A 16153-nucleotide genomic window follows, 5' to 3' on the forward strand; every position below is an offset into this window, starting at 1 on the left:
ACCACCATCTGATTATGAGGCACGCCGTAGTGGGGAACTACGGATTAATTTTGACCCCCTGGGGTTCTTTAACGTGCACCCAATGGATGGCACACAGGCGTTGTTGCATTTTGTCTCCAACTAAATGCGGCCGACGCGGCCGAGACTTAATCCCACGAACTTGTGCTTAGCAGCGCAATGCAAAAGCCACTAAGCAACCACAGCGGGCGTTCAAATTTTTTCAGATAATGTTTCATCATAAGAAATTTCATTTCATTCACATTTTACGAGGATGATGTTTCCCAGCATCTTATACGAGCGACACATGGACAAGCGGCACTGCGTCCTCATATTTTTCCCGATGTTAAATTGCCACTAACACTCTGCACTGTTCTGTGGTATTAACAAAATACCCAGCGTCACTTCGGCTAAGCACTGCATAAAAAATACTTGAAGATACTTTTTCCGCCAGCGCTCCTTGATTTTAAAGCCATGACTGACCGTAGGCCTACGCAATGCCAGAGCAGCTGACGCCAAGGAGAACGATGGAGAGTCTAGTGTTGCTTATACAGTGTAGACCGCTTATAACGTAAGTCGCCGGAGGCGCGAATATCCACACTATAACCAAAGCAACAATTTTCAAGGCCCGCACATATGCAAAACATATGCACCGAGCCGCCTCGCGTATGCGACAGTCGAGGAATGCGGCTAGAACGTTTGCATTCAATTTACAGTCGAATCTCGTTAATTCGAACCAATTCACGCGGCGGCGCCTCCGACCGGCATTGCTCCGGCACCGCCATAGGGCAAAAGCTTAGGGGAGACCCCTCAATGTCACGCGCAAAAAAAAAAAAAAAAAAAAGAAAGAAAAAAAAAGAAAAAAGCAGCGGAAATTTTACCCTCTCTCAAATGGCAAGGTCGCCGATTCTGCGTTGCGCCGGAACATGCATGTACGTGCCGACGTCTCAGCCACGCTACTGTAGCCACGCGTAGGAAATGGCAGTGAACCCTTCTTTCTCTTTATGCTTCCTCTACTTTCTAGTCACGTGTTGACCTTGCACGCTGCGGCTACGGCGCAGAGGGAAGCAGCGGCGACTGTCCCAAGCCGGCCAACGAAACTGCCCACGCCGGTAAACGCCCACTTCCCGATAACGGCAGAAAACTGAAACTTCGGGGAGCTGGCGCCGGGCTGTCTGGAGCGGCGGGCACGGTGACAGTCGAAAGTGAGGGAGCTACGAGGGAGGGCGAGGGGAGCCACCGAAGCGTCGGAGCTGCCGAGGCGAAACCGCTTCCCTGCCGCCCTCCTCCCTCACATTCCACGGTCTCCGCGTGCGCCCTTCGCCGTGCCGTGCCGGCGCCGCCCGCTCCCTGAAGTTTTGTTTACTGCCATTATCGTGAAGCGAGCGTTGGCCGGCACTGGCAGTTTCGTGGCTCTCGCTCGCTATGCGCGCCGTGACATTTCACGACTCGCACAAAGTTGGTTCGTTATTCTATGACTCGCACTCAAGATTCTGGTTTCAGCCTCACTGGCTGTTCGTTCGCACCACGTGCCCTTCTCCTCCACTTCGTCTCTCTTCCTCGAGCACTCCTTGGGGCGCCCGTTTGAGGGGAACGTTCGTTGTCTCCGCTGACTTCCGTACTCCCAGGCAGCCGCACTGTAACCGGTATTTCGTTTCCCCCAACTGCACTATAAGCGATACGTGTATACATGGAGTGCTATGGGAAAATTAACGGGAGTCTGAAAAGACCGCACTATATCCGGTCCTGCACTATAAGCGGTTACATTATAAGTGGTCTATACTGTAGTTCCGGAACGCGGCATTCGCTCGCTAGCTTAATGAGACTAGGGCCACTAGGGCACCCAAACACACCGTCACCAGAGCGGCCCTGCGGTTAACGAAATAGCGCATTACATATAGGGTTTCCCTACTACTTTCTTAACAATGTTTTGCGCGATGAACTTCCAACTGGGTTGGATTGGGTTGGATTCTATTTGCCAATGCGGCCTGACAAAGCGCTGCACGCGGATAGAAACGGTACACAAATGCAATTTCCAGGAGATTTTCCTGTCAAATGTACAACTGGAAGAAATGGTCCAAATCCGGGAGTCTCCTGGGTAATCCGGGAGACTTGGCAGGTATGACAGATTGACTAAACGCATGAGCTACGCGAGATGATTTTGCCGGCGTTGTTTTCTTTTCAGTGCTGCTGGTAGCTGCGTTTGGAGTCTGAGGAGCTTAAATTTTTCTCTACTTGCACAAAAGCACAAGTGCTTGAGCTTCACGTTACTGTGCTCTGCCACTGCAAACAATTGTGCTCACCTTGATTTTTTTCAGATCAACGGGTTTCTTGATGACATCGTAATAGTCGGGAAGCTCCCTCTTAGATGGCAGCTGCAGGAAGGCTTCACTCAGTACACGGCCATCACTGTGAAAACAAGAAAAACATCACAGTCACCGCATCATTGTTTGCACTTGCACTCTGCAATTATCTCTTGCATCTGCAAAAATAACCTGCACCCCTTAAGGGAACACTAAAACAGTTTAGAGTGATTGAGTGTTCCTTAAAACTAATTTTGAACGATGTCCTGCTCACCCATGACAACCTTTTGCGTCGTGACGTCGCGACACCTAAACCTCACCTCTCGGGAAGTAAAAATCAAAACTAGTTCATAGAAAGCTAGTATTTCCATAAATTATTTTAGAACACACTGCGGCTTGCCAGTATATTTTCTAGGGTATTCAGGTTCAGGACCTTCAACTTATATATCGTCCCAAGACCCCTTACAACATTTCACTACCTTCAACATTTTTTTCGAAATTAACTACGGAAGTGATTACGCAAAATATTCATTCTGGGTATGAAGTACGGTGCACGTGTAACTGTAAAGAAATGGTTTACTTATACAGTAAAAGCTTGTTCACAACTTGTTAATTTGAAATTTGATAATTCAAAGTAGCCGCCGCGGTCCGTCCAACAATGTGTTGAAAGCTATGTGTAACGCATCCCGCAAATTCACACTGAAATCCGCGCCGTCACCGATAATTCGAACTCTGCGCCATTGTGGATGGGGAGAATGCTAGTGCTAGGGAGCACGTTGGCCACGCTAGTGTCGCCGCGCGGGCCACGCAGTCTTGCGCCCGTTCCTGCGGCGAGCGGCGGCGGCGGCATGCGTCCTAAAACGTGCCCACGCCGCTTCGCTGATGGTCGCAGACAGCCGTTCAACGTGGCGCGCGAGTAAAGAGGGGACGGCATTTCGGATGACGCTGCACAAGCGGCGTAACGTGACCGGCCGCAAGCAATGCTCGCCCGTGCGCCGGTAACGTCGGACTTGCAGAACGCTTTCAAGATACGGCGCGCGTCAGTGCACAATCTGCGCAGTTGCTACCAGAGTACAAGCCAACCCCCCTCCCTCCCGCACTGCCTTCCCGCTTTCCTCCCTTGTGCACGATTCGGCTCACTGTCGCACGCTTTCACTCGCATACGGCCTGTGGGGACGATGTTATCACCCTTGGACTTTATATGGAACATCGCGGTGACTACGATGACAGAAATGCGCCTGGAGTGTCTATATCATTGCTATCGCAATTATACAGGGAATGGCACCCATGTGCTTCCGCATGACCCACGTTCGCTAAGTGAAGCGTCACTAATGTTTTTTTTTAGATCGCTTACCAAACGAACAGGTGCGTCTTGCACACCGGTGCGACTTACATACATTTTTTTTTCTGCAAAAACTGTTGTTTTGATGGGGTTGCCACTTATACAAAGGTGCGACTTATAGACCGCGAAATACGGCATATACGCGCTTTAGCCGAGCAATTTTCTTTCTCTCACTTTCATTAGTTCGGATTTTGTATAATTTGAATTTTCGTAGCATGCCCGCGGAATTCGAACTGACGAGCTTTTACTGTATTCTTGTCATCCGCTTTCGAGAAATTTGGTCCAAACACTAAAACTTTCTTTTGTTTACGTTTCTGTGTGGATGATACTCAATTGATCTAGACCTGCGTGTGGTCCCAGATGGCCGATAAAGAGCATGATAATAAAATGTGCTTCCAGAGAACATCGGTATGGCTCGTCTCTGCCTCGCCCCCATCTACGCTACAATGGTGACTCGGCGTTAATTGCGCTCAAAATGAGTCGTAACATGCTTTCAAAGTTTAAATGCACGAACTTCAGCCCTGTCAAGCCGTACACGTGCAGTTTGAGCCGATGTTGACCTTGTTCAGTGAAGACGCCTAGCGGAGCTGTAGAGTTCGTGCACCCGCTATCAGTGAACCTTAACTTGAACCTGAGCCGGTGTAACTGCAAAGTGCAGCAGTTAGGACGAAGGAAACTGCTTTTACAGTTCAGTTCTGGCTTTAGTGATTTGATATCAACTACTGTTCGCTCGACATGGCACGCATGCAATAACAGGGAAGCGGCAACGCAGAGTGCTGTGCCAACATCTGTCCGTCACCGTTCCCGAAGGCTGCCAGTCGCATTCTGTACACAGATGGGTGGCTCTGTACGTGTTGTTATGCTGAACACATTTCTAAATTCCCGAGATGCATTGTTTGTCTTGACGTCAAATGGGAAACAAGAGACGGTGCATTCGGCCCAGCAGCATAAACAGCTACGTCACTGAGTTACAAACGGTGTCAGCGATGGCATCCGTGTTTTTGCAAGAGAACTACACAGCCTATGAGTGAGCATTTGTGCAAGCATAGTTTTCTCTAATAATGCTTTATGGAACGCACAACAAACTGTTAAAGGTTAAAGAAAAGCATGAATCAGTATTAAAAGATTGTAATATATGTATCTGGTTGAGAGTTGCCGTTATTTAAGGGGCTCGGCCGCTCATACTGACTCGTCTCTGGGGTGGAACGACGCGGCTCATATGCTCAGGTACGCGTGTTATGCTACATTTTGACATTTCATATCAGCGATGTGCCGTTTCCACAATATTCAAAGCTGCGGCGGCCGCGTTTAGATGGAGGCGAAATGCAAAAACTCCCGTGTGCTTGCGGTTTTGTGCACGTTAAGAACCCCAGGTGGTCAAGATTAATCCGGAGCCCTCCACTACGGCGTGCCTCATAATTAGAACTCGTTTTGGCATGTAAAACCCCAGAATCAATCAATCAATTCAAAGCTAACAACGATCTGTGGCTTAGATGTCAATGTAATCAAATGCACCGCTTTATGTGGAAGGCTGCGCTCAAAGGCTTCTCGAATGTGCGAAATGTTTAAATAATGAAATGTGTAAAAGAAATACAGCAGAATCTTGTTGATACGATCTTCACGGGAACTGGAAAATGAATCATCCGAAAATCGTATCATCCAACGTATGATCCAACCAAATTATATGATCGGAAAAGAAAAACAAACGTATTATCCCGAAAAACGTGTTATGCAGAATCGTATCAACGAGGTTCCACTGTACAAAAAACAAGGAAGCTACAAGTGCATAAATCAGTGACAACAAATTCCAAGGCAGCCCCGTCGGCTTCCTCGTAAACTACGGCATGTCACAGCAAAGGGGTGGGATGCCTCACCTGTCCTTGTAGTTGATGACAATGTCAATGAGCTTGCGCATCTGCTTGGTCAGGGAGGGCGGGTTGGGTGAGGCCTTCTCGACGGGCGGCCGGCCGCGGCGCTTCTTTACCACAGGTTCGTCGTCCACCATCTGCCGGGAGGGGCCGCTCTTGCGTTTGCCGCCCCGCTCACCGCCAGAGCTTGACGAGGCGGCGCCATTGCCACCGGACTTGCGGGAGCGTTTGCGCGTCTCCATCTCATCCAGGTTCCCATCTTCAATGGCCTGTGTTTTTTGGGGGAAAAGACCGCCACATCAGTCGTCTACAAACTCGCCAAAATTTACAAATCCCGAGGATGTTTTGTAAAAAAACAATCGTTTGTGCATTTTCTTCATTCAGAGCTGCGTGCCTGGTGCTAATCGGCAAGAAAGGTTGTGGCACACATTTTTGACAGGCAAGTGTGGGGAACGTTGCAGACTGCACACAGCTGTCTATGCTTGCACACACACGCATACACAAGAGAAAAAGCAGACGAAACATAAAAAGAGCCTGAAAGACTTGCACGGATGCCTTCTGTACACGCCTAATTAAGAATAAGTTCAAGCTTTAACACTAAAGCACTTGGCTTAACCAAACATTCTTACAGTCGGCAAACTTTCAGCAGTGGACAAGGCGAAGTGGGGAACCATAGCACAGAAAATGCATCTTTCGAACTCCGTAAATTATCTCCAAGAATCCCAGCTGCTAATGTACTTTTAACTGCACCCACTACCTAGAACCACATTCCTTTTCCCTTGCTCCACAGATGTTAACTACCAGAGGGTGGTGCGTTTATATGAAATACATACAGCGCTTTTGACCACTGTCACCACTTAAGCAGGATCATTATACATATAAAAGCATGTGGCCTCTTCCAACCAACCAGAAGAAATCTGTCACCTCAGAAGACACCCCATGTTCATTTAAAAGTAAAGTGCTTTTGAATAACCTCAACATTAAGAACCAGTACTGCGAGCCAAGATTAGCCAAAGCCAAAGAGATAGGTCCACAAATGTAAAAGAGAAAATACGTAATAGAACGATGATGGTGTCAATGCCCTACTTCCAATGGAAGGTTCGGAGACTGATGGGCAAGGCTTTTTCATAAGAAAATTTATTCTTTCTAAAATTTTACTCAATGTTTCTAAAATCGTAAAACAAGCTCAAATCCGTAAACTTTACAGAAGATTTGTATGAACACAAAGGGGGGGGGGGGGGGGGGTGAACCCAGAAAAACTCACTGCCTTCCCAAACTCCGCCAAAACAGCAAGCTACTTAGCAGACTTTCACTTATTCTTGCACTTCAATGCAGTTTAAGTGGTTGCTGTGGCTAAAAATAAATAGGCAGGGTGTAAAATTATTTAACGTGTACCTAAGCACACCCAGATTTAGCAGGCCTGGCCTCATGGCACTGTCTGGCACACGAACAACACACCAATCGCCTCAGTCAGTCAGTCAGCAGTTGTTTCCACCTTCTGACCAGCCTAACTGATGTCACATGACTTTAACCAGTCACAAAGCAGCCACCAAAAGCCAGACCTGGGGCCATTATCTCGAACGATGGCTTTCACAGACATTTTCACTTCGGCGATAATTTGTGTGACTAGCGCCGAACATCTTGACGAGCGACTGCGTTCTTGGCACAATGCCAAGCATGCTGTCGTAGCCGAGTGCCAGGAATGCTATTGCCCATATGTAGATGGTGACGCATCCTGCATTGTTCACGTGAAATCTGATAAAGGTCAAAGATCTGGATTGCCTTGAGAATACCGCCCCTGTAGAGCACACTCACCCGAAGCCACTCCTTGTCGGTGAGAGCATCTGAGTAGTCGATCTCCTTTCGCTGCCGGTTTCCTCGTCCGAACAGCTTGTCCTCCTCTTCCTCATTGGTTAGCCGCTCCACCTGGTGATGGGAACAAGAATCACAATGTCAGGTGCATATACATTGGACAAAATGATCAGATTCACAGTACAACAGGGCCGTTTGGTCGCCATTCGTGTTTATTTTCGTGCACGGAGCCCATCAACAAATGGAGCACAAGGTGCTCGTGTGTTTCCTGAGCTGCGGTAACTTAATTAATGCTGTCGAATCTTATAACATTGTCACATCTGACACAAAATACGCCTTCATTACATACAACATTTATTGCACGCATACACGCCGATATCAACACAACGGAAAAATTGCAATTGTCTCTCCAGTGACAATTCTGATGGTGGCTGGCTTTGCCAATACATATTAAGTGAACAATGGCAAATTACAAAACACACACTTGACACCGTCATTACTACCATCTCATCATCAGCCTGCATTTACGTCCACTGCAGGACGAAGGCCTACCCCTGCGATCTCCAATTACCCCTGTCTTTTTCTTACACTTTCTCGATTAAGGCCCTCAATCATTTGTTGTAAACGTCGTTACTATGCAACCGTGCAATCAATTGGTCGGATCATATTGGATCAGCACACTGGCTTGTCAACTGCGGACCAGCCAAGCTAGACGTGCATTCACATCCCAAACATGCTGTTTCAAGCTGCACTTGGCGAGTATTTGATATTTTAGAGAACAGCTCTTAGGTACCCGTTCTTGCGTTGAGCATCGGCGTGTTGAGCGTCAGGCATGCCTTGGCGTCGTTCCTTGGCGTAACCAAGCAAATGAGCAGAGCGAAGGGTGCAAGAGCGAACTGCGGAGCGCAGTGAGGGATGAAATACGGCAAGAGCGAAGAGAGTGCTGAGGAGGAAAGTGGGGGAGGAGGCAGGCAGCGGAACCATGCGGCGAAAAGCGGAGGAGGGGGGTATGGCAAAAGCGTGAGAAGAAAAGCGCAGTGCCGCGCAAGCCAGGCTTGGCATGTGCCTTATTAACGATTAACCTTGGCGTGCGCCTTATCGATGGTTGCATTGGGTTCGCAATCAGACTGCATTCTCTTCCAAGAGAGGCCCTCACACGCTCCTGGCACAGCGCTCCTTTGCAGTTTGTGTTGGGCCGACCAGGGTCGTGTCAGTGTCTTTAGCAGTCGTCGCTATTTGCCCCATTGGCGAGGAAATCACACGTGACTTCCACCAAGCTTTTGCCGGGCAACTATTTTTTCTTTCTACCCCTTTTCACCAATGCGCCAACACTTCGGGTGTGTCAACTTGTTGAATGTCTGGAACCAGTCATGAATACCCAGGATGACTGGCGTCAAATATTGCATTGGCATCAATTGTCCCGACTCAGTGTCAAGCCCGCAGTCTTGGCTCACTGCCAGTAATGTTGCTGTCATTTTGTACACGTCAGCGTCTAGACGTGTCCGGTACCGAGGCACACAAAATTGATCGACAATATTACTGGCGCCATTTTGGAAAGGCTGTGTGGTCTACGCACGGCCAACAGGCGTCTATTTTCATGCTCTCACTTATCTCAAAACTCCTCTTATCACAACTCGCAGTACCTGCAGTGACTGTGCCCCCCAATGGCTCCCGTTCTCCGAGCCTCTACCAAGCCTCTCCCCTTCTTCAATGCCCGCTCACCTCAGCGTCGTCCTTGAGCAGCCACTTGGGGAGCTCGTCTTCCTCCATCAGCCGAGGTTTTCTCTTGACGCTGCGTGCCTCCTCTCTTCTCCTGTCGATGTCCATTTTCTGCGAGACAACAAAGGGAGCTCAGATTAAAGGGGCCCTGAGCACACCCTTTCTTGAAACCTGAGCAATACGCAGGTGTGTGTGCGGTGCCCTATAAGGACATATTCCCCAAGAAATATTTTAAAGGGAACTAATATGAATGAATATACAGTAAAATATTGTTAAGTTGATCCTACTCGGTTAAGAAAATCAGATAACTGAAACTCGCCTTGTGGTAAGGCAAGCATGTGAATTATTTGTATCAAACTCGTTACTTTGGCTGTACTTGGAAACAATTGTGTTATAGTATATGAGGACAAAAGAGTTTTGCTTTCCTTATAAGGCCTGACTAAGAGTTCTGTCCATGTCAGTGCTTTGTTGTTTGTGTATGCACCAGGTATGGGAAGCTCTTGCGAATATTACATTCCACTCCTTTTTAATAATTTGCCTGTAGAGTTGTCCTCTTTGAATGGCCGCAAGGCTGTGAAAAATCATTCCAACGTTCATTGTATTTAAATCTGTTACACATCAATTTACTTTTTACTGTGCTCTCATGTCTCCAGCTGCTGAGTACTGCCCCTTCAGCTCTCGTTTGGCTTGTTTACAAATATTATATACAAATATAGCATTCTAATAAACATTATTATTATTATTCTAGCTAATTGCTACGACTGTGGTGTACTGGTTGCAAGATTACTATCTGATAGCATCTCTTTGTTGGAACACTACGAACTCAAGGCAATGAGTGTACTGTGGAATCCCAACAAGTCACCTTGCAAGACAAAATATGTGTGTAATCTGCCATCCTGATTTGCATCTGAATTTGTTCAGCTTCTGGTGCAGGTACCACGCTAAAAAAAGGGCACACAAGACCAGCAGCCAAATGGCAGAACTTACACAACAAACTGTGAATACTAATTAACTAAAATTTGCTACAATAGCAAAGAAAAAAAAAAAACGCTGCGGTCTAGAGCAACCTGTTCTCGCTTGCGCCAAGCATACCTGGAAAAGCTCCAGTTCTTCCTCGTTTCTGGCAATCATTTCGTTGATGGTTTCATCATCTGGCACCTCATTTTCTTCCTGCAGTTGAGAACAAAGAAAAGTGAGAAATGCAATCCAGGGAAAGATGGACATTTCTGCAGTTTGTACAGCAGACGAAAAGAAAAACTGCCCATTTCAGTGTTCTCTGCTGTTTCATACGAGCGTGCTTAAATGAATCCCAGTCTGGTGAGGCAGGACAGTTGCTACAGTGTGGCAAAAATAAAGCAAGCTCAGTGGCTCAGTCCCGCCAGAGCAGCACCACGACAATTTACACGTTAAAGTTCTTTTTCTCTTCAATTTATCGTAACTGAACAGGAATCTGTTCAATAATACGCCTGGACATACAACCCTATCTGTCATTGCACTAAGGTTACCATGACAAATCTGATCAGGTATGCACACTTCAATAGGATTACTGAAAAATCTGATTACTGAATAGGATTACTGTATGTGCAAATCATGCACTCCACTGTCTCTAGCCTCTCCTCACAATAAAGCTTCGATGTTGTTAAGCGACAGAAAATTCAATGAAACAAGCAAGCCAAGTTGAAACTTGGCTGCACATTTTAATATTTTGGTGCAATTGATGTGATGGACTGGCTCATATTAATTATACTCGAAAAGAAGTTTTTCTGGGACCCCCTGGCTTCCTTTCCTCACCGGAAGACCACCAATGGAACGCAGAGAGACCGACGATCTATGCCTTTTTTGCAAACGGAATTCATTTCGCGTAGAACATCGTGCAACATTCGTAAAACGAGCACAAGGTTGTAAACAATGCGAAAAATTCGGGAGACTCGGCCCATATCAAAGCGCCAGGCTACGAGACGTGCATTAGTGCGGGGCTATGGATTATTAAGACCACCTGGGATTCTTCAACCTGCACGCAAAGCATAGTACATGTGTTCTTGCATTCCGCATTCATTCGAATGCAGTCGCAGTGGCCGGGAATCAAACCCGCGACCTTGTGTTCAGTAGCAGAATGTCGTAGCGACTAGGCCACCCACCCCGGCGGGAGGAAAGAAAGTCTCAGACTGTGCGCACATAATTCAAGCGGCAAAGAGGAGGACGAAGAAGAAGCAAGGAAAGAGTAGACTCGCCTCCTCGTCGTTCTCATCCTGGGTGAGGATCGCCTGGAGGAACTGCTTGCGCTCGGTGCCCGTCGACTTCTGGTCAAACATGCCGGCCTGGATGACCTTCTCGTCCAGGTTGAGTTTGTACTTGGCCGCTGCCAGGATGCGCTCCTCCACCGAGTTGACCGTCACGAGCCGCAGCACCCGCACCTCGTTCTTTTGGCCAATCCGATGGGCTCGATCTTGCGCTTGCAGGTCCTGCATGTCGAGGGCAGGGACGGCAAACGTGAGCAGGTAAGAGTTCTACCCAGAACCAACACTCGGGTGAAATTGGCAGCACATTTTTGAAGAACATATCACCCTGGTGGCAATAATAACCCTCAGCAAATGTCACGTTCAGCACAGGACAAATGGCCTCTCTTGGAAGCCTACAATTACCTCTGTCTTGTGCCAGGTGATTGGATCCTTTCAGAAGGACCCGTAAGGTGAGCTAGTTGGTACGGGTTCATTCTGGCGCAGTGGCATCACAGAAGGACAACAAAGATAAAGACGCTGTGTCCTGCGTGTCCTTTATCCGTCTTTGTTTGCCTTCTGTGGCACCATTACGGCAGAGTGATTGGATTCCTATGCCAGCAAATTTTCTCATTTCATCGCAACATCTAATCCTCCGTCGTGCCTCACTGCATTTTCCTCCTTTGGCAGACATCCTGTTGCTCTAACAGACCACGGCTTATCTGCTGTATGCCATTACACCCACCTACCAAAACTTTGCTGTACCTTCCTCATAACCTCAGCATCAATATCAGCTACAGCTATTTGCTCCATATTCTACACCACCATCCTCCCGTTTCTTAACGTAACGGCTATCATTCTTCATTACCAGGTCCTTCGCACTATCCTTAGCTTCTTAAAGGTTTTTTGTTGCTCTCAAAGTTGCAGCCCCATACTTGCTAGGACACACCGATTGTATACACTCTTCTTTTCATGGATAACAGTCAGCTAACAATATTAGTTATCTAACAACATTAGTTACCACAAACCGATTACCACTGCAAGGCAGGCCCACATGTGACAAGTATACCCTGATGCTCAGCAAATACACATATCGTTTTGACTGCCACAAATATTCATACTTTCTAACGGCAATAAGGGACTAGAATTAACTCAACTATTTGAGTACTTACGCCTGTTTATTAAACCAATTTATAACAATAGTTGAGGAAGGCTTACAGTTGCATTGCATGACTAGATGCTGCTGTTACTAGAATTTGGAACGCTATCTCCTACTACATCATAGTTTGGTTTATTATAAATTGTCTAAAGTACCACGAGTGTCCTACCTTGTATTCTGTACTCGTGTACAGCAACTGACTACACCTACTGACATCCTTCTGCGCTACTGCAATTGTCCTATGAAAAGATTAATTTTACATTATTACATCAACATTTAACCAGAATGGCTGCTCTTTTGACAAGATTTCTTCACAAGTACTTTATTACTTTATTCACATTGCTTCACAGGCTCCAGCATCGGAGCATTGTGTGAGGGGGGGGGAGATTACAAGACTGGATGCTCTCGGCAGTTGATAGTGATAAGGAGGCCTTGAACAGTGACGGCGGTTGAGGCCGATGGTACCACGGTGGCAATTTTTTTTGTTCGAATGAAAACAAATCACTATTTCTCTCTCTTACCACGGAAAATCTGGTGACAGAACAATCCAAGTTATTGTACTTCGAATTCTTTAGTATGAAAGTCGATGCTTGAATTACACTTGAGGATGCGTCACGGATTGAGTATGGGCACTTTTTTTTCACTCTGATGATGCTTCCACAGCCGAAATTTAAACCCACAACTTACAGCTCAGAAGGCAAGCACTTCAGCCTGTATAATGCTGCAGCAGGCAAGAGCAACGGCCCCCAAGCCGATTGTCAGAATGTGCCAGGGAACCCCTGAATCCCGACTTCACAGATACGCATCATACATCAATGGGTACAGAAGAATGGCCCTTCAATCAAACCATACAACAGCTCAAAGCTTATGGCTCAGGGGGAGGTAAAACGGAGCACCCAACAGTATGAAGAGTAGGGTGAATGAGTGATTAATAACGAAGGAGTGCTGGAAACTATACGTGGGGGCACATACAACGAAACAGACAACAAAGCCGGAGAGAGCACAGGGGAAATTATTTATGCTTAGTTAAAGCGTAGAAATAACAAGATAAAGGGAAACGAAAGTGTACGAAAAGACTACTTGCCACATGCGAGAGCCAAAGCTACATCCTCTGCCTCACTAAACAAGCGCTGATTCTGGTTTAGCGAATCAGATTTCTGTTTCCTCTGTGACCCCTCCCACTGACCTGGTGTGGATTCCAGTCCGAGTCGAAGATGATGACCGTGTCTGCCGCCTGCAGGTTGAGCCCCAGGCCACCGGCCCGGGTGCTCAGCAGGAAGATGAAGTAGGGAGACTCCTTGGCATTGAACATTTCCAGCAACTGACCACGGTCTTCCGCCTTGGTTGTACCGTCGAGACGCAGGTACCGGTACCCTGCAATGACAGCGGCAGAAGATACAGCACCACAGCCGCGGAGAGACAACACAAGTGGCTGTCCCTTACTGCTCACAACTGCAGTGCAGTGAGGGCACTCGGAAAAGGCTCGAATCTGCTGAGTTCTCTGGCAGTAGCAATGCAACCCCAACGAGAAATGGACAAGATTTATTTAATGATTTACTTATTTATACACACTACAGTCCTATATTAATGCCATAGCAGGAGCAGGAAAAAGTATAGATGACAATAAATTAGCAAAATGACAACGAGGCAAACAGTAACAAAGTAAATAAATATATGTAAAGCAACTTGCACATATGAAAAGTACTCACCTATGGCAACTAAAACTCAGTGAATTTTCAAGTAGCAAACAGTACTGAGAAGTATTCTAAAGCTCTATTGCACGCAGGAAAAAGCATGATAGTACTTGAATGTGCGTGTGCATGGAAGTGCAAAATATGAAAGTGTTTGTAGGCATTTAGAAGTTTGAATGGCACAAGTGGTGCAAATGTAACGGTGCAGGATTAACAGAATTGTGACAAACTAGAGATGCTCGAAGTTGACAAGAAGAGCTTAATGCGCAGCATCGAAATTGAGAACATTTCCCTAAGCTGTCCACAGTGATAGTTTAAATGGTAATGTGCGAAAATTCAAATGTTCAAGACACTTAACACGTTCATTGCAACATGGATCACAGGTATAAAGTTATAACATTTATTCCTCCTATGAATGTCTTTCCTGCAGTGCAATCTTTTCTCTGCTGCAAGGGAGCATGACTTACCAGGGTGCCACAATGCACCCGAGAATTCTGACGTGTGGCCTGCTGGCGGGTCACGACACAATAATCGGGACGTCAAAAAGGTGTTGCCCCACAAACGCGTTAATCGCACACTGTTCCATTACTGAGGCATTGTAATCGACTATCATTATACTGACATCAGTATAATGATAGTCGGACTTCTGAACAGCGTCACATTACCCACCTTGTAATGTGACGCTGTGCAGAAGTCCCAAAAAGCACCCCTGCATTTTGAGCCCTCAAACAATAATTAGGTTTGAACCAATGTTCCCCGTCCCGTGACATGAACTTACCGCAAGTGTTAAAACAAAGCCAAACAAAACGAACACTCCCATTTTCCTTTCAGCTTTTTCTCATTCGCGAGACTTGCCGGCAAAGGCTGGTGACGAGAGACAATGAGGACAGGCACTGACCCCTGTAGGTGAGGTAGTCCTCCATGATGGTCATCAGGGTGGTCATCTGACAGAAGAGAAGCACCCTGTGCTGCTTGCAGCGCAGCTTGGGGAGTATCCGGTCAAGCAGCTCAAACTTGCCAGACACTCGGTACAGGTCGGGTCTGCGTGCATGTGCAAACACGGCAATCAAAACGGTGAACAGCAGAGTCTCATGCTCGAGAGATGAGAGAACGAAAAAGCGGGTAAGCGAAGTTCGCACAAACTTGGAATCTCACCACCTCTTTCAGCTTTTACTTAGTGGATTCGTGTAACTGGAACGTCGTGCAATTTTGTGCCGAGGATTGTCCTATGCTGGCGTCGAATTACTGCCGTTGTGTTGTGTTGTTTAGCCACACTGCTTTTTTCCTTCTCTTTTTACCTGACGTTGCAAGTTCGTTGTGTGTTTATTGGCATTGCTCTCATTTGATATTGTACCCAGAATTATTGGTTTAATATAGTACCATTCCCCCTACTGCATTGTCGATGATAAACAAATGCAATGAATGAATGAATGAATGAATGAATGAATGAATGAATGAATGAATGAATGAATAAAAGTGGCTAGTAGTGTTGAATGCTGTCACCCTTAATTTTTAAACATCTGGCTCCGAAGTCATTAACATGACTGTGCGTTCATGGCTAATGAAGCTAATGTGGTAGTATTTAAGGTGAAAAAAAGATCAACGCAAATACCCAGGACGACCACAAAGATGGGACAATCACAGGTGCTGGTGCTTGTCGCGTCTCTTCTTTGTGGTCATCCTGGGTATTTGCACCGATTTTTTTTTTTTTCACCTTAATATCACCAAGGGTGGTGGCAGCTGCACAACTCACCCTTGCACAATGCTCCCAGTGCAACCAATGTGCTCGGCGTAAGCCTCCTCAATGTGTTGGAACATGAACGGGTGGTTGCAGATCTTGCGCAGCTGCATGATGGTGTTCATCAGCGTCTTGGTGCCACCCTTGCCCTGATCAGAGGAAAAGAGAGAGAGAAAAACGTTATTCAGTTGATGAGACACACACCATGCAGGCAAAGATTCGTACCCCCGGCTTCCCCACACAGTCAAACTAACCACAGCTTAGCAAACCCGACAACGTTACTGTAAACGAAGATTACCGAGACCAGA

General features: G+C 46.7%; 1 protein-coding gene across 1 annotated transcript in view; it reads right to left on the minus strand.

The window, feature by feature from the left end:
- Window positions 1-16153, minus strand: part of LOC119433911 (transcription activator BRG1-like) — a 60028-nt gene that overhangs the window by 10504 nt on the left and 33371 nt on the right. Inside the window, 9 exon segments of the mRNA XM_049658624.1 lie at window positions 2301-2406; window positions 5517-5779; window positions 7326-7436; window positions 9045-9152; window positions 10134-10211; window positions 11273-11503; window positions 13603-13790; window positions 15006-15148; window positions 15861-15994. Coding sequence (XP_049514581.1) covers window positions 2301-2406; window positions 5517-5779; window positions 7326-7436; window positions 9045-9152; window positions 10134-10211; window positions 11273-11503; window positions 13603-13790; window positions 15006-15148; window positions 15861-15994 — 1362 coding nt within the window.

Source organism: Dermacentor silvarum, chromosome 11 (genome assembly GCF_013339745.2).
Source record: "Dermacentor silvarum isolate Dsil-2018 chromosome 11, BIME_Dsil_1.4, whole genome shotgun sequence".
Lineage (NCBI taxonomy): Eukaryota > Metazoa > Arthropoda > Arachnida > Ixodida > Ixodidae > Dermacentor > Dermacentor silvarum.